At 40.1% G+C, this 19,959-nt stretch overlaps 1 protein-coding gene across 1 annotated transcript in view; it reads right to left on the reverse strand.

Annotated features, from left to right (window-relative positions):
- Positions 1-19,959, reverse strand: part of CA13 (carbonic anhydrase 13) — a 50,480-nt gene that overhangs the window by 18,210 nt on the left and 12,311 nt on the right. Inside the window, exons 3-6 of the mRNA XM_007956186.1 lie at positions 12,150-12,268; positions 3,815-3,910; positions 1,860-1,922; positions 327-482 (exon numbers count right to left, since the gene is read on the reverse strand). Of these exons, the coding sequence (XP_007954377.1) occupies positions 327-482; positions 1,860-1,922; positions 3,815-3,910; positions 12,150-12,268 (434 nt within the window). The remainder of the gene's footprint in view (positions 1-326; positions 483-1,859; positions 1,923-3,814; positions 3,911-12,149; positions 12,269-19,959) is intronic.

A 19,959-nucleotide genomic window follows, 5' to 3' on the forward strand; every position in this document is an offset into this window, starting at 1 on the left:
CCTATAAGACAGAGTAGAACTGCCTCACAGAGTTTGCAAGACTGTAAATCTTTATGGAAACAGACTGCTTCATCGTTCTCCTGAGGAGCTACCGGTGGGTTCAAACTGTCAAACTTTTGGTTGGCAGACCAGTGCTTTAGCCACTGTACCACCAAAGCACCTTTCAAACAGATCTCATCTGGTCCAACCAATCATCCTATTAATGAAATGAAAACACGGGCTTAAAAAATAAAGGTTTTATTTTTTAATTTAAAGGGTTAAAAAATGAAGATTCAGCCCAGTTTCCTCTGATTAAGGGAAGGATCAGTCTGAAAGAGGTGATGTACCTGTTGAGAGCTGATATTTATAGGTTCCTTTAAAACGATCCAAGTGACACTCTCAAGAAGAGGTGGAACTGTAAGGGAACCAGGATAGGTCCAGTAGTCCCAGGATGGAGGAAGCAGAGATAACGGGTCAAAATTTGTAAATCGAGTTTGTTTTCCCTGGGAGAAAAAAGAGAATTCCCATAAATTACAATGGTATAGCTTTCCAAAGACCTCAAAAAACAAATATCCAAAGAAACAATATGGAATTATTTCGTATCTGCCTTTTAAAAATATCAATACCACACCATTTAGATTTAAGAAGTACAGAATTTGTTTTAATATGTGTTCTTTAAAATGTTTTATCATTAAAGATTTATTATGCAAAATTCCAATGCCAGAAACTATTTATGCATAAATTGTTATTATTATAGCTAATCATCAGTGGTTATTTGAGAGAAGAGCACATTGGTGGTTCAGTAGTAGAATCCTTGCCTTCCATGCAGGAAACCCAGTTTCAACACCCAGTCAATGCACCTTAGAGACAGCTACCATCCGTTTGTCAGTGGAGGACTGAATGTTGCCATGATGCTGAACAGATTTCAGCGGAGCATCCAGACTAAGATAGACAAGGAAGGAAAGTCTGCTGATCTACTTCCAACAATCAGCCAATGGAAACCCCATGGATCACAACAGCCCAATTCCCAACCCAATCATGAGGATGGTGCAGGACTGGGCAACAGTTTGTTGCATTGTGCACAGGGTCGCCATGAGTCACAGGCCAACCTGACAGCAGTTAACAACAATTTTAGATCATTTAACACCCCTTCATAATTTTCCAGAAGTGGTAGTATAATTCGGTGCTATTGGTCCCGAACATTCCAAACTTTCTTTGAAGCAGGCAGCATGAGCTTATGTGTAAGATCTTAGACTTTAAAAAAGTTAAGTGAATTCAGGACAGAATATTCACAGGAATATATGCACTAATTGCTGTCAAGTTGATTCTAACTCATTGAGATCCATAGAATAGAGTAGAACTGCCCCACAGGGTTTCCAAGGCTGGCTAATCAGAAGGCTGGCAGTTCAAACCCACGAGCCACTCCTCAAAGGAAGGTTAGACAATCTACTTCTGTAGTGATACTGCCTTGGGAACCCAAGGAGGGGTTGCTATTAGTGGATCCAACTCAAAGGCAATGAGTTAATATTTACAGGAGCAGATTGCCACACCTTTCTCCCATGAGTGGCTGGTAGGTTCAAACTGTTGACTTGCTTACCAGCCAAATACCTAGCCACTGCACTACCAGGGCTCCTTAGGAATATGTTAACCATTCCAAAAACCAACCAAATCCACTGCAATTGAGTCAATTCCAACTCAACCCACCCTCCATAGGGTTTCCAAAGCTGTAAATCTTTATGGAAGTAGACTGCCTCATCTCCCTCCCACAGAGCAGCTGGTGGGTTTGAATCACCAACCTTCTGGTTAGCAGCCAAATGCCTTATCCACTGAACCACCAGAGCTCCTTATGTCAAGCATTTGCAAATAATGACTTATTTTACCTTTTCTTTAATAGAATCCAGAATGTCAGTAATTTTTTGCAGTTGAGAATTATGTTCACCGATCTGAAAACATGCAATTTCAAAAGAAATTGTTACTGTAGCAGATTTGATCCAAACCACTTTCAGTCACTATTTTTCAATTATATTTATTTAAAGCTAATCCAACCCAGAACAATCAGCAACTGTTTTGTAACAAAGTTCTCTTTTACCTGTTGGCCTTATCCTGCCAGAAGAATCTAAACAACAAACAACAAGATAATGTTACAGGGTTTCTTGGCTGAACCATCAGTTGTGGTTCCAAAACTAGTAATAACAGTTTCATTTTTCAGTTTTATAAATGTTTAAGGTATAAGGTGCCTTGAAAGAAACCTTGCTTAGGAAGTTATAATATATCTATCAGCTGCACTATTAAGCCAGATGTGACTTTCAGACCCTAGGTCCAAACTGGCTATGACCACCATCACCATGTGTCATAAAGTCAGCTCTGACTCATGGTGACCTGACCTCGTGTGTGTCAGAGTAGAACTGTGCTCCACAGGGTTTGCCATGGCTGGTTTTTCAGAAGTAGATCACCAGATCTTTCTTCTGAGGCATCTCTGGGTAGACTCGAACCTCCAACCTTTTGGTTAGTAGTTAACCACGCAGGGACTCCAAAACTGGCTACCAAAAAAAAAAAAAAGCCAAACTCACTGCCATCGAGTCGAATTCGCCTCATAGCAACTTCCTTTAGATTTCCAAGGTAGTAAATCCTTACTGAGGTAGATTGCCCCGTCTTCAGTGGCATCAAAACATTAGACCAAAACATCTCCCATTTTCAGCCTAAAACAATTGAAGGTCCTCAGGAGAATATATATAGTGAAATCTATGAGAGCTGGAATGCCATGGGACTACCTTGTTTTTCTGAATCTATTTTCTCTTTGACAGGGTGCAATCTTGCCACTTTTCTATCGTCCTCTATTGGTAGAAAATAATTGAATTTTCCTTCCCTGACAGGTTTCTGCCTTATATAAGTTCAGGCTTTTGCAAGTTTTACATTATGTAACTCTTTTCATTATAATGCCCTGAATCAACCTGAAGTTTTTATACACTTTAGAATTAAAGTGAAAACCCTTGTCCCTCTTAGATCCTACAGCCACCACTCAGACTTGGAGGCCAAAGGAAGGGGCTATTGTTATCCACACCACTCTCCACCTCTGCACCATGCTTCCTCCAGTCCCAGCTGCAGGAGTTACAACATAGCACACAGAAGTATGTAACATGGCAAATAAACACACCCGACAGGAATGTGGTCACAGTGATAGCCGAGCAGCCCAACCTGCCACAAGTACTATGACAATGATACTTGTCTTACCACATGTGAATATTACACAAAGGGAAAAACAACAAAACAATATTTTAAAAAAATAGTATTTGTGGAAACAAGCCATTGTGTTCAAATTAAAGAACTGAGCTTGAACTTTATTCTTTCACTTGACTGCTAACCAGAAGGCTGAAGGTTCAAACCCACCAGCCACTCCTCGGAAGGAAGATGGGGCAATCTACTTCCGTGGTGATACTGCCTTGGCAACCCAAGGAGGGGTCGCTATGGGTCGGGTCCGACTCCACGGCACATAACAATAACAACAATATCTTGCTAATTATTGTGTAATCAGGAAGAGCCTAGAATAAGGTTTTGCTTCTCAGAATCTCAGCTGTTACTTCTGTCGCTATTGTTTTTGTTGTTCTTGTTGCTGCTCTTGCTATACATACAAAAATCACCAATGGACAATAACAGAAACCGTAAGACAACGTTCTAGATCCTTAGATGAGCCATAAACTAATACATACATTTTTACTATTCATTTCAAAAGAATAGTTGGCTATTAAGGAAATGATTGAATGTCTACACCATAATTGAAAACTCTTTATCCAAAATAGCTGGTTAATTATTTAAAATGAAATCAGTTTATTCTTACCTGTAAAAATACCCCCAAGACAGCAAGTCCATCAGGCTCATGAGCTGCCTCTACAAAACTGGGATATTTGTCTGAATTCCAATGAACAACATGGAGCTGAAAGGGAGGCACACAATATAACTCAAAAAAATTTTTAATCATTGAAAACATAAATGCAAATAAAACTATATAAATGCTCTGGTCCCATTCATTCATATGTGTAATATATTATCCATAAGAACCTTGGGCAGAATCCTTGTATTTGAAGGGTCTGGTCACTTAGCTAGTCTGTCTTATTTTATTAAAATCAACACACCATTTAGGATGCCCTGGAACATCCTGCTGAGCTCCTCTAGCCCAAACAATCCCCAGTCGTTATTACCAAACAACATAGGGTCCCTCCAGGCTTTCCAGAGAGATGTGATTGCGAGTTAGCAAGTGGTAGCAGAACCCACTGAAGCTTAGGTTTTACAGATAGGTGGCTATGTCAACACCTACACAGTAGGTAAGGAGCCCTGGTGGGGAAATGATTAAGCACTCAGCAATTCGAACCCATCAGTGGCTCTGCGATGAAAGACCTGGCAATCCGCTCCAGTAAAGATTACAGCCTGCAAAACTCTATGGGGCAGTTCCACCCTGTCCAAAATAGGCCCATACTGAGTTCATACAATAAAAGCACCACAGAGCAGGTTTTCAGGGACAATCTGCTGCCAACTGGTCCAACAAGGACCAATTCTTCTAGAAACTTCTCCATTGGATGCTTATAGCTGTAGTTTGACTTCTTTGGCTTGAGAAGGCAAATTCTCATTAAGACTAACTATTTTAAGCAGCATTCACACATTTACAATCTCCTATGAATATGTTCAGATCCTTTGCTAAGAGCAAGTTTTAATGGGGGAAAAGAGGCTTCAGGAATCAGGGTTGTCTGATGAAGAAAATAAAGGCAGGTGGTGTTACTGAGGGAAGGAAGAAGAGAAAGAAGTGAGGCAGGACTCCAGAAACCAGACATCATCTACGTCACAACTCTACTTTCATCCAATGAGCCTTCTGCAAAAACCAAAGGGGCCCCAAATGTTCTAGCATAGTAACAAAGTAGTGTCCTAAACATACAAATGTGAAAGACTACAAAACAGGAATTAGGCTTTTGGTGGCTGCAAGTTCCAGGAGATCTCGGCTGGACCTCAAACGTCGGACCTCATTGTCCGCACTGCCTCGGGCCCCCAGAAACTCCTCAATAAAATGGTTTGACCTCAAGAAAAAAAAAAAACAGGAATAAGGCAAAAAACATGTTAGGAAAGCCTTCAGTCTTTGTGAAGGGAACAATAAACTGAGATAGAAGGAAGGGGCCATGTGACCCACCCAAAAAAGTTTGGCTACAATGGTAAATGGTTATGTCCAGGTCATGCTGTCCACTTGAACCCATATTTGAGACTGACTTCAGATAAGCTCTCTTTCTAATGAACCCTTTTGGCACATTAGAGATGAAACATTTAAATGGGTCCTCAAGCCCAAATCACCCTTCTGGTTGACTTTGGCATCCTAGATGGTGAACTTGGAGCTTTGAGACCACCTAGAGGCACCTTGAAAGAAAAGCCTGGTGCTCTACTTCTGAAAAAATGAGCCACTGAAAATCCTACGGGGCACAGCTCTACTCTGACACACAGGGGTCACCATGAGTCAGAATCAACTGGACAGCATTTGGGTTTTTCAGCTGTTACAAAATTATTTCATATATTCAAACACACGTCATTATCTCATCCTTAAATGTAACTCCACATCTGACAGACAACCAATAGGAGGAAGGGGTATTTCTCGACAGCAGGGTTACTAGAAACAGTGAACTGTAAAACAGAGCACCTTCCACAAATCAAATAAGGCTGTGGGATATGCAGATGGAAAGAGGAAAGTGATTTCCTGTGGGCCCACGTTCTAAGCTAGTGTGAGATACTTGGGGGAGGAAAGAAACCTGAAAATATCAGATGATGACACAGAGATACAATTGGCTCACAGGAGACAGATGACATTCCCAGTAAGGGAGGGGCTGAGGACATGTTACAGTGGTTCTAAATGGCTCACTGCTCAAGCATTGTTCATGTATCAAGAGATGACATCAGAGAGATAAAAAGATGCAAAATGACTTCTTCAAGGTCAAAAACTACTTTTTCCATTGGTTTCAGCATACCTTCTGTTGCTGAAAACACATGGTATTAACAAAAAATTCAACTGAATAGAAAACAAAACAACAGAGTAGAAAGTGAATGTGTAACTAAAGAGGTGCATCTAGTTAAATCTCTCTGCTGGTTAAAAGTACATATTTATATCATGGGTAACAAGCCCCTCAAAAAAAATCTTTTTTTTTTTCCCTCTAGTTCTCTTTTCCTTTTTCTTTTTTTGTTTTTTAACAAGGCCTCCTCTCTCCCACATGCATTTCTTAACTGGAAGAAATACCTTCAAGGGAAGGGAATCATTTTTTTTTTAGCAGTCAGTCCTGAATTAACCCTTTCATGACCAAATTATTTTCTGTTTTGAATTTTTTGTTAATACCATGTGTTTTTAGCAACAGAAGGTATGCTGAAATCAATGGAAAAAGTCGTTTTGAGGTAACATGGATTTTGAAGCAATTTTTTTGTGACACATATGTCCCCAGTGACTCTGGTGGCAGGAATGGTGGGGTAAGTCTGGTCTCTTCAGATTCACGCAGTTATATAGGTCCCCACCAGGTGATAGCACATACTACAATGGGGATAGCAGTTTCCCAAGAAAATTGAGAGGCTAAAATTTTGGTAGACTATTGTATCCCAGGAGCTCTGGTAGCATAGTGCCTAAGGCACTTGACTGCTAACCAGAAGGCTGACGGTTCAAATCCACCAGACACTCCTTGGAAGGAAGGTTGGGCAATCCCACTTCTGTAGTGATACTGTCTCAGAAACCCAAGGAGGGGTTGCTATGAGTCGGGGCCGACTCGACAGCACATAACAACAACAACAACATATGTATCCCGTGGGACACAAAAGAGTTAAAACACAAGCAAATGGCAAACTCATTTTCTGACTAACAATAACAGCAGCCATGATTGAGATAAAACAAAAAACTCACTGCCGTGGTGGTGTCGGATCCAACTCATAGTGACACCCCCCCCCCTTGGGTTTCTGAGGTGGCATAACTACGGAAGTAGATTGCTCCATCTTCCTTCCAAGGAGTGGCTGATGGGTTTGGACAGCCAGCCTTCTGGATAGCAGTCAAATGCCTTAGGTATTGTTGTTGTTGTTATGTGCCATCGAGTCAAACCTGACTCATAGCGACCCCTCCTTGGGTTGCCGAGGCAGTATCACTACGGAAGTAGATTGCCCAACCTTCCTTCCAAGGAGTGGCTGGTGGGTTTGAACCGCCAGCCTTCTGGTTAGCAGTCAAGTGCCTTAGGCATTATGCCACCATAAATGACAAAAAAAGCATTATATCCACTACAAAAATGGAAATAAGATTATTGTCTATTAGAAAATAATTTCTAAGTAATAATATTATTCCACTTTAGTACTTTTAAACTGCATAATAGTGGTACATGAAATTTGCTTACCATGCCAAAAACCTACCATTGATTTTCAAATCGTAGTTTTACTATCAATTACATATTTAATATGCTTATCATGTGTTCAGTATAAACTGTAATCAGACAAAGTTCCAAAGACAGAATGGACTATTAGCCTATTCTTTTGTAGGTACATAAGGGAGCTCTGGTAGCATAGTGGCTAAGGCATTTGATTGCTAACCAGAAGACTGGCGGTTCAAACCCACCAGCCACTCCTCGGAAGGAAGATGGGGCAATCTACTTCCGTAGTGATACTGCCTCGGAAACCCAAGGAGTGGTCGCTATGGGTCAGGTCCAACTTGACGGCACATAACAACAACAACAATTCTTGAATTAAAATGTTCATGGTTCAGATCATTTTAATCTCTCTCTGTAATCATCAGATTAGGCCAAAAAGTACATTTTTATATATTACAGCTTTAAATGGTTTTTTCTTCCTTCTTCTTGTTTATTAAAAGGACACAATTTTCTGGTAGTCATGAAATTAGGTACAAAAGTGGCTGAAAAAACTAACACCTTGGAATCATTTCTATAGCTGAATACAAGGGGATTATTTTGTCTTAAAACCAGATGCAAGTGACTCCCAAAGACCTTCATCTCCAGCTCTGACTTCTTCTTTAAACCCCAGCTTGGTATATCCAACAGCCTATTTAAATGAGAGCCTAGAATGATTAATGGGCATCTCAAAGTTATCATGTCCAAAAAGAAAGTTAATTCCTCTCTACAGCCTTCTTCTGGACTTCCTCATCTCAGTTAATGGCACAACCATCTTTCTTGTTGCTCAAGCCAAAACCTTAGAAATGCTTCTAGTCTCCTTTCCTTCCTTCCTCCTTCTGACATCCTTTTCTTTAGCAAGGATTTTACCTCCAGTGCCATATGTTTTACCTCCCAAGCATATCACAGATCTGTCTAGATCTCTTCATCTCCACCACCCTCATACCACAAACTGTCGTCATCTCTCACTTGGACTACTTCCATAGCCTTCTAATTTATCTCCTTGCTTCAACGTTCACTTGTGACAGTGCATTCTCCACGTAGCAGTCAGTTTAAAAAAAAAAAAAAAAAACTGACATTGAGTCAATTCCAACTCACCGTGACTCTTTAGGACAAAGTACAGTTGCCCTCATAGGGTTTCCAAACCTATAAATCTTTATGGAAGCAGACTTCCTCATCTTTCTCCCAAGGAGCCACTAGTGGGATCAAACTGCCAAACTTTTGGTTAGCTGTTGTTGTTGTGGTTATTTGCCATCGAGTCAAACCCGACTCATAGTAACCCCTCCTTGGGATTCTGAGGTGGTATCACTACAGAAGTAGATTGCCCAACCTTCCTTCCGAGGAGTGGCTGGTGGGTTTGAACTGCCAGCCTTCTGGTAGGCAGTCAAGTGCCTTAGGCACGATGCTATCAGAGCTTGAATGTTTTAACCACTATGCCATCAGAGCTCTTAGCAATCAGTTAGGTTTTGCAAAATATAGAACATAATATGTCATTCCCCTACTCAAAATTGCCCTTGTCTTCTTCCCACTACATTAAGGAAAAAATCCAACCTGCTCACCATCGTCCACAAAGCTTGATATGATGTGGCCACTGTATGACTCTCTAGGACCCCTCCTACTACTCTCCTTGCTCATTAAGTTCCAATCCCGTCGGCCAACATCCTTCTGTTCTTGAACATGCGAACTTCATTTCTGTCTTAAAGCTTTTGTGCTTGTTGATTCCACTTCCCAGAAAACTCTCCCTCAATTTTCTCATGACTGCTTGTCATTTAGTCTCAATTCCAAGTAACATCACAAGAGGCCTCTCCCAATCACTCATATCATGTGGTATTATTTCTGTCAATGCACTTACCACTTATTTGTTTAATGCCTAACCCTGACAACCATCCACCCTGAGGTCCTCTTCTTCCATCAGCATCTCCTATCTTGAACAAGAAACCTTCACTTCTCTTCTCCTCTCCTTCCCTCAAATCTAATCAACAAATACCACTGAAGCTGCCTTTTCTACCCATCCAGTCTTCCACCTGCACTGAAGTTCAAGCCTCCTTCATTTATCACCTATGACTTCCCCAGAAGCATCTGATGTGGCTCCTCATGTCCACTCCTGCTTCTGTCCAATCTAAATATCCAAATCTGATCATTCCCAATTCAAAACCATTCAATGGTTTCCCATTGTACTGAGAATAATGTTCATGATCTGTAATATGGCTTTCCTTAGAATCAGGCCCCTCCTGGCCTCTCCAACCTTGCCTCCCCTCATGCTCTTATCACACTGGTAATTCTGTTCTTCAAATGTGTGAGGCTCTTTCACCCCAAGGCCTCCCACATGGTTCTGTGTGGGATCAGTGGTATCTCTCCCCTTTTTCTGGTTCACTTCTGTTTACTTTTCAGGTCTCAGCTTAAAGACCTTTTCTGTAAGAAAGTGGTCCATGACCTCAAAGTCTGGGTTAAAATCAAAATCAAACCTCACTGCCACAGAGTCAATTGCAACTCATAGTAACCCTTTAGGACAGAGACAAACTGTTCCACAGGGTTTCTAAGGCTGTAAATCTTTATGGAAGCACACTGACTCATCTTTCTCCAAGGAGCAGCTGGTGAGGTTCAAACTGATGACCTTTTGATTAGCAGCCAAATGCTTTAAACACTTTGCCAGAGTGTGGGTTGGGCTGCATGGTTATCAGGACTCATGACATCCCTACTTCCTTCCAGGCAGTGCCTTCAGGATGAATGTGAGTAGCCTGGGCAAAGATCGGGGACATAGTGGCTCTCATAAATTCTTACAGAGTGAGGGAATAAATGAATAAATGCATCATGAAATGAAATAAGAAATATCCTTAAATAAATATTAAAGGACAGTGTGAAGCTCCAATCAAAGCATTATCAACTTCAAGAAGGGAAATCGATAAAGACAACCCTTGCTTGGAAGGTCAGGAGTCTGAGTCTTTGCCAAACTTCAGGATGTTGTTGTTATGTGCTGTTGAGTCGGCCCCAACCTCCTTGGGTTTCCAAGGCAGTATCACTACGGAAGTAGATTGCCCCATCTTCCTTCCGAGGAGTGGCTGGTGGGTTTGAACCACCAGCCTTCTGGTTAGCAGTCAAGTGCCTTAGCCACTATGCTACCAGAGCTTCCAGGGTATGAGGGTTCTTTTCAGAAGACTACTTGCCAATTCAAAATAAACTTCCGTGAGAGTATACTTTCAAGCTTATGAAAGTACAAGGTGTAACTACAAAGCAATGTGACAGATTTTCCAGAATTCCTTAGGAAAATTAGAGAGTTATGATCCAAAGCAGGCAGTTCTTAATCTCCACAGAGCTTCTGAGATTTAAAACAACTTGTTAAAATAAAACACAAAACAATTTTGTAAGCAAACATGAGGATCATTCAGTAGAAGACATAAAAACTGAGATAACATCTACATTCAGAAGTCCTTCATTCTAGCGTCTTGGCATCTTTTGTCCATCACCCTATAACACTATGTGTACAATTTATTTTTCCATCCTGAGAGCAAGGCAGGTCCTATACTCTAATATGTTTGGCCTCAAACAAAACTGCTTTGTAGGCAAAGTGGAAAGCCTCAAAGGGCAGCTGTACATGTTAATAGACGAATAAAATGGGAAAGAAATTCCATTTCTGAATTCCTCTGAGCAGCAAAGCTACAAAAGGGCATATAATTTCACAGCTCAATCACCACGAGAAAATGAAGAGAAACTGTCCTCATCTGGTACAAATGCTCCGCCTTGCCTGGACGACTCACAAACCCAATTATTTTCATGTGAATTTCCTTTGGTTGAGTCTTACAATAATTCACTTTCATTGCATGTAAAGCTAAGTGTTAGTAACATTTCACCATATTACAGATTGAAGCATATTACTATATGTCCTTTAACCAGAGGATTAAAAAAGTAGAGCACTATTAATGAATATAATTACCATTAAAAAGGAGTAACTTCCCAGTGAGAAAGTAACAAGTCAGTAAATGCTTATTATGCTATCCTTTAGCAATGACCTGAATAATTAACTGAGATTCCATTTTAAGCCTCCATTTATTATCACATATTCAAACGTCACTATGAGCAGAATTGACTCAAACTGGGTTGTTTTTGTTTTTTTTTTAATGTAGACTTTTGTAATATTAGAATATATTTGTCTAGACTAAAGATGTACACAGTTGGACCTAAAACAAACATTTCTTTCAATGGGCCCTTTAGAGGATGCAACAGATATCTCAGCAAGAGTTCATAATTTAGTATCCGACAATCCTGGGTTTAAAATCATCTCAACTGATTCCTTGCTAGGTAAATAATCTCTACAAATCTCCAGTTTACACATTTATGAAATGAGAATAACCTTAGATTTCAGGACTGGTTTAAGGCTTAGAAGAGCCATGTTTAAAGCTGCCATGTTGAAAAACTCTCATACTGAATGAATAAAGGAACTTCAGGCACAGAGATATGTAATTAGCTCAAGGATCTACGTGGGGTGAAGAGAGCTGTCCCTAAACAAAAATATCAAACCAGTTGCCAATGAGTTGATTCGGACTGAGAGTGTCCCTATAGGAAGGATAGAGTTAAATTTCGAAGGCTGAAGTCTTTACAGAATCAGACTGCCACATCTTTCTCCCACGGAACGGCTGATGAGTATAACTGCTGACCTTTCTGTCTGCAGCTGAGTGCTTACCCATGGCACCACCAGGGCTCCTTGAGTAGTCCCCATTGCACCTTAAATCCCACCACACTGCAAAACTCTGAGTCACTGAGTTATGGCCGATGCCTTACCTCTGCAGCGTATCGCACTCCATCTACTACATGCTCGGAGCCGTGGTCATCAGTGCACCCCCAGTGAAGGTGAAACTGTCGGAGCCTGTAGCTTCCAGTGAGTGGACCCCCTCGCAGAACTAAATACAAGTACATCTTAAATTGTTAGCAAGAAAAAAATGCTACAACCCATAACACATCTCCCTGAATTACTCCTCCAAGGAATTTTTTTCACATGGGTCATTCAGCTTGCTGAGAGAAGTACAACTTTAAGGTACATGAGGAACAAAAAGAAATATTTTTAAAGGGTAGAGAGCCCACAGATAGAATTTTATGGAACAGCTAGAAGATCTCAACAGACACAATGGTTAGTGTGATAGTTGGAGCTGTGTGTCAACTTGGCTGGACCACAATTCTGTGTGGCTTAAGCAGGTGTGATGTGGGTTATTCCCATGATGGGATCGGATGTATATGTTTTGAGCAGCCAATCTGTTGAAAAGGAGTTTCCCTAGGGGTGTGGCCTGCTTCCAATATATTTATAGACATCCTGGAAAAGAGACACTCTTCTGTGGATCGGGATCCTGTTGTGCTGCCTACAACTGTCTGTGAGCAGACAATCTACCATTCGACCTGGAGATCTTGGATTCATCATTCATTGGAGTCAACAGCCGGTATACTGCCTGCCAACCTTGAGCTCATCAGCCTCTGCAGCTGAGTAAGTCAGGAAAAGCCTCCAGCTTGACGTTTGGTCCAAGAACTTGGGACTTGCCAGCTTCCATAAGTATGTGAGCCATTTTCCTATGATAAATTTCTTTTTCTCTATATGTATATATAAGTTTTCCTGGTTTTGCTTCTTTAGAAACCCAGCCTAATACAATTAGAAAGTAGAAAAAATTAGGAATCCTTAAAGGTAAAGAATTTATTTCTTTAACTGAAGATAAGTCAACCTCTTAGAGTAAAGATGTGATACGCGAAGAGTTCAGTTTGTGCTCTGCTGGGCAGGTAGTACAGCATTATGGTTAGGGTAACCCAGTTGCTGTTGAGTCAGTGCTGACTCATGGTGACCCCATGTGCATCAGAGCAGAACTGTGCTCCACCAGCTTCCAATGGATGATTTTTCAAAAGTAGAACACTAGGCCTTTCTTCCAAGGTACCTCTGGGTGAACTTGAATCTCTAACCTTTTGGTTAGTAGTCTTGCTCATTAACCATTTGTACCACCCAGGGACATCACGGTTATAGCACAGGATTCAGCATTTCCTGGGATCACACTTTCTTCTACTAGCTTTGTGATCTTGGGCAAAGTCTGTAATTTCTAAGCTTCAGCCTTTACATCTACAACCTAAAGACAGGAGTGACATCTCCTCCTAATGCTGTTCTGAGAAAAGAAAGGATGAATGCAAAGCCCTTATCACTGCCTGGCATACAGTCAGCATGCAACACATGTTAGCCTGGCACATAGTCAGCACGCAGACATGTTAGCTATTGTTATTATGATGTTTTTTTTGTTATTATTATTATTTTAAATGGCGAAGTAGGCACATCTTTTGGTACTTGCATTCTGTATTTTTGGAGAAACATGAAATACCTGTAAAACAGGGCAAACTTAACTTTTTTATTTTTTTTTAAAGTATATTTCACTACCACTCTTCAACAAACATGATCTCCAAAAATAAAGCAATTGAATTATGATTTAGGTTTATAGGAAAACTTCTTAATAGAAAACATAGTCTGAAATCATCTCACAATTAATCTTTATTGGGTGTACTTAAAAAGATACGGGAGGATGAACAAGTGGTCAATGTTGAAGGCACCTCAAGCATTACTGAATTCCCATTATCACTCAATAAGATTAGTGTTAGATTGATGGGGCAGCCTTAATGATAGCTTTACTCTTCTGATATGCTATATAACTATTAGCTCAAAATGTGTCGGTTATGACCTGCCTTATATAAGAAGGAAATAGATTAACAGATATTATATGTATTTTTCTACAAATAGCAAAAAAGGGCAGGGGGGAAGAGAAGGCATTTGCCTAAAGCATATCTCTTTTTGAGCTGTACCATAGGAGCAAGAATGATCCAGATGGCCATCTACATTGATCAGTTCAGCTGCATTCATTTCTACCTTAGTGAGTCTGATTTGATTCAAGTTAAGTATCTACATCACTGGTTGATGTAGGGTTGGTGTAATGGCTGGAGCAGCAGCCTGGGAATACGCAGACCTGGGAATAGTCCCAGCTCAGCCACAAAATTATGTGATCTTTCAAAACTCACTTAAGCCCCTCTGGGCTTCAGCTTCCTTGTCTATATTTGTTACTGTTTGTCTGTCTATTTTTAATCATGGGGTTGGACTGGATGCTCCTTAACATCTACGGTTCTAAAAAGTGCCAATTAAAAAATTGTGAGAATATGTAATAAAAATCTTTTAGATTCATTTGGATTCATATTTCCTTATGTTATATAAAGACAGCTATTTTCAGAGACTTCCAAAAAAAAAGAAAAAAAGAACAAGAGAAAACCACATATACTAAATTCTAGGACTTACTCTTTAGCCACTCTGTTACAAGCAGAGTGATTTTACTGCTTCTTCTCCCTCTAGACAATGTCCATGAGGGAAGAGGCTGTGTCTGTTGGACCACTATTGCACCCATCACAGTTAACTATGACAGAGGAGATGAGCAATATGTATTTGATGAATAAGTGAGTAGAATATTTCATTTGTCTTTGAAAACAAAACAGCTTCAAACATAATTCACAGATAAATTAAGTTCAAAGGTACATATTCCTAAGTGATACCATAATCTACACAGTGTGGAAAAAATGGCATTCTAAAGGAAAAGAAATCAACTGCTCTATTGTCTTTTTTTTTTCCCCCTTGCTGTTGCAAGCGTTAAAAAGCAAAGATGTCATCTTGAGGACTAAGGTGCACCTGACCAAAGCCATATTATTTTCAATCTCCTCATATGCGTGAGGAAAACTGGACAAGAAATAAAGAGGAGTGAAGAAGAATTAGCGCATTTGAATTATGGTGTTGGCAGAGAATAATGAATATACCATGGACTGCTAGAAGAATGAACAAATCTGTCTTGGAAGAATGCTCCTTAGAAACAAGGATGGTGAGACATGTTATCAAGAGGACCCAGCCTGGAGAAGGATATCATGCTTGGTAAAACAGAGAGGGGAAAAAAAAGAAGACCCTCAAGGAGATGGATTGACACAGTGGCTGCAATAATGGTCTCAAACACAGCAATGATTCTGCGGATGGCGCAAGACCAGGCAGTGTTTCATTCTGTTGTGCATAGGGTCACTGTAGTCTGAACCTACTCAATGGCAACTAACAGCAACATTGTCTTTAAAATTAAAAAAAAAAAAAACATTGCTGTTGCATAATAAGATCTGGCCTGAACCATAAAGTCATTCCTTCACAGATAAAAAAGCAGATGAGAGAGTTTGAGTAATCAACGTAAAATTGACTTTGGGAGGGGATGCAAGCAAGCTGGCTCAGGAGAAAGAAAGTGATAAAAAAAAAAAAAAAAAACATTGTTAGGGCAACATCCAAGAATAAGGGTTGATAGCTGGAAAGCCTGCTCTGAATCCAGGGTTTAAAACCAGATTAGCAGAGCTCTGCTTAGTTAAGCAACAGAGATAGTCTTACACTTCACATATTTGAACTGCATGTTTGAATGTTTGAACTAAAATATCCAACCTGGGATTGTGATCAGCAAATGTCTTCATTGTGGAGCCCAATGATCTTCCAAAGAAACACAGAGTAGGAAACATGAGCAAAGTATCAAGGTTTATTTATCAGTGACTGCCATCGAGTCAATTCTGACCACATAGTGACCCGATGGGACAGAGTAGAACTTCCCCACAGGGTCTCCAGGTCTGTAATCTTCACAGAAGCAGACTACCACATCTTTCTCCCCTGGAGCAGTTCATAGATTGGAACCACTGACCTTTCAGTTACCAGCCAAGTGCCTTAATCATCACATCACCAGAGCTCCTAAAACTCTGAGATGTAATGAACATTGGCTACAAAAATTATTTTTAATGAAAATGATCTAGAGCTTTAAAGTGTCAAATTGCTCATCTTACTCTCCAATTTAGGTAAATAAATAAATATCATTATTTCCATCTTATGTTTGAAAACAAGTCATTATTCTTCCAAAATCACATATGGCATTTATAGTTCACATATCCTTTCATTCAGAATTTTTTTTTTTTAATCTACTGCAAATAATACACTCATGCAAGAAGTCTACAGGGATTGAAGGACAAGATTTACATGCCATAAAACTTTAGGAAGTAGTTACTATCTCATTAAAAGAGTCTTTATAATTGGCCATGTACAGTAAAGGCCAAAAATGTTGTGAAATGAGAAATGTATGTACTTCTTTATTGAATTTGTTTTTTTAAAACTCAATTCATAATTTGCTAACCTACTTATCTTCCTAACCTACACTATAGTCAGCAGTTTTGCAATGATAAGCAAGGGTGGCAATAAGATCCAGAAAAGTTAAATTAAAAATCAACACATTTGTCTATTACACATTTACTATCCATCACTAGGATACAAACTCCTTAAAGGGAGAAAGTGTCTCTTTCCCTGTGACTCCAGTGCCTAGGACAGTGCCTGGCTCAATAAATATTACTAACATAAAATTAGAGAGAGAAGCCACCTAAAGAAATACTCCACAAATACTGGTTTGTAAAGTTGTTATTGAGATTACCTGGGAATTGCTAAAGAGTAGGACTAGCCACCATGAGTCAGAATTGACTTGATGGCAACTAACATGAACTTATTGAAAGGTATAGCCTCATCATTGTATGGTAAACTGGTTCTCTGAAGAAAGTCTAAATTAACAGATCTGTGTTTTGCTTGGAATCTAGGAAAATAGGAACCAAAGAGCACTAATCTGCCAGTATTATAAAATGAGAGAGAATATGGAAAGGAATGAGACCTCGAATAAGCAAAACACTATTGAAGAAGAAGGACAAAGTAGGAGGTCTCACACTCCTGGATCTCAAAACCTACTATACAGCCATACTAGTCAAAACAGCCTGGTTCTGATACAATGACAGACACATAGACCAGTGGAACAGAATTGAGAACCCTGAAATAGATCCTTCAACCTATGGGCAGCTGATCTTTGACAAAGGGCTGAAATCACATTAAATGGGAAGAGATGATCTCTTTAACAAATTGTGCTGGCAAAATCGGATATCCATTTGCAAAAAAATGAAACAAGATCTGTACCTAACACCATACACAGAAGCTAACTCCAGATGAATCAAAGACTTAAATGTGAAACCTAAAACTATAAAGTTCCTCAAGGAAAAACTCAGGGCAAATTTAGGGGAGCTCTGGTAGCATAGTGGCTAAAAGCACTTGACTGCTAACCAGAAGGCTGGCGGTTCAAACCCACCAGCCACTCCTCGGAAGGAAGGTTGGGCAATCCTACTTCCGTAGTGATACTGCCTCGGAAACCCAAGGAGGGGTCGCTATGAGTCGGGGCCGACTCGACGGCAAACAACAACAACAATTTATGGCATAAATAGACTGTCAAGCATAACCCAAAATGCACAAACAGCAGAAGATAAACTAGATGAATGGGACCTTCTAAAAATTAAATTTTTATGTTCTTCCAAAAACTTCTCCAAAAGAGTCAAAAGAGCCTACAGGTTGGGAAAAAATATTCGGCAACAACATATCTGACAAGGGACTTATCTCTAAAATTTATATAAAACTCCAATACCTCAACAACAAAAAGATTAACAATCCAATTAAAAAATGGGCAGAAGACACGAACAGATACTTCACCAAAGAGGATATTCAGGCAACCAACAAATACATGAAGAAATGCTCATGATCATTAGCCATCCGAGAGATGCAAATCAAAACAACAATGAGATATCATCTCACCCCAGCACTAATGGTTATTTACAATAGCAAAAAGATGGAAACAACCTAGGTTGTTCCCATCAACAGAAGAATGGATAACCAAACTATGGTACATACACACAATGGAATACTATGCAACACTAAAGAATTATGTAGAATCTGAAAAACAGCTACGTAACACAGATGAACTTGGAGGACATTATGCTGAGTGAAATAAGTAAATCACAGAAGGACAAATATAGTATTAGTTCATTATTGTAAAAAGTCAAGGAAAGGTTTATATATGGAAGGAAACTTTCTTTGTTGGTTACCAGGGGTGAGAGGGGAGGGGAGGGAACATTGCAAAAAAATATATAAAATACATGTATTGACCATTGACCCATGTCACTTTAGTTTTTTGTATTTCACTCTACATAAATTATATTTCAAATATATTTTTTAAAAAAATGAGGGACAGACTAGAATACAAGGATGTTTCCAATCACTGAGGATGGTATTCCTTATAAAGCCAGGATAGCCTGTGTTAAATTGGGCTTCTGTTACTCTGCAAGTTGCTTTCTGATCATTCATTCATTCAAGAATTAAGACCTTACTATAGGCCATTATTGATATTCAATGTCAGGTATGCCATGATGAGCAAATACAGTGATGAGTGAGGCTGTCCCTAGCCTAGAGGAACTTAAAATTTAGTAGAAGAAAGAGACAATTACAATGAAGTTTTATCATTTATAATTTTTAGCCAGATATCTTGGCTCCTGGGGGTATCACACACCTAATGGAGGCCTCCCTGTATCTTTTTCTGTTTTGTTTGTTTTTTTAAATATATAATTTAAGACTTGTGAATTTGGTTGATGTCAATGAATTACCTAGAAATACATGACATCACAACTGAGAAATTGACAATTTCTAGTTTCTAAAGATGAAAATTAAAGAAAAAACACTGCATCCATCAAGTTACTGCTATTCCTAGAAGGACTTTCTTACCAAGAAGTCCTTCCCTTGGACATCTTTTTCAAATTTGGGCACACACATCTCATCCTCGGAAAGGACATATATTGGTTACTATTGGAAGGTTGGTGTGGTGGTTATGTTTGTGTGTCAACTTGGCTGGGCCTGGCTGAGTGGCTGGGCACTGGTGGTAGTTATTCCCCATGATAAGACTGGCAATCAGCTCGATGGTGGGATCTACCACAAGCAGCTGAGAGCTGCTTTGGGTCTTTGGTCTGCCTCCCATATATAAGAAGCAGCTTTGGGAATGGTTTCTAGCTTATGACACGCTTGGACCCTGTACATAGCTGTATCGTTGTTCGGTAGCCTGCCATGCTCTGCTCACCTTGGGATTTACAATGGACTTTAATGGCCTGCCGTGTGTTTTGGTAACATTGGGATGGTGCCATTTTACTTGTCAACCTTGGGCTTAGCAGCCTCAGTAGCCAGCAGCTGTATGAGTGAAGAAAAGCCTCTATCTTCAGTGGGCCGGGAGCTTGAGGCAGAGCTGGACCCCAAGGTTGAAGGGCTTTCACCCAGCCCCTAGAGCCTGGCACTTTGAACGTGGGCTCAAAGCCTCCAAACTGTAAGAGAATAAACTCCTGTTTGTTAAGGCCATCCCATTTGTGGTATATTCTTGTCAGAGCAGCACTAGGTAACTAGAACAGTTGGGCAATCTAATTCTGTAGTGATACCACCTCAGAAACTCAAGGAAGGATCACTATGAGTTGGAACCGACTTCATGGCAGTGGGTTTGGTTTGGAATGCTTACTACGTTGTTGCTGTTAAGTGCCGTCAAGTCATTTCCGACTCATAGCGACCCCATGCACAGCAGAACGAAACACCGCCCGATCCCGTGCCAGCCCCACAATCCCTACTATACTTGAGCCCATCATTGCAGCCACCATGTCAATCCATCTCGTTGAAGGCCTCCCCCTCTTT

Source organism: Orycteropus afer, unplaced genomic scaffold, assembly GCF_000298275.1.
Source record: "Orycteropus afer afer isolate SDZICR_OR568_19922 unplaced genomic scaffold, OryAfe1.0 scaffold00580, whole genome shotgun sequence".
NCBI lineage: Eukaryota > Metazoa > Chordata > Mammalia > Tubulidentata > Orycteropodidae > Orycteropus > Orycteropus afer.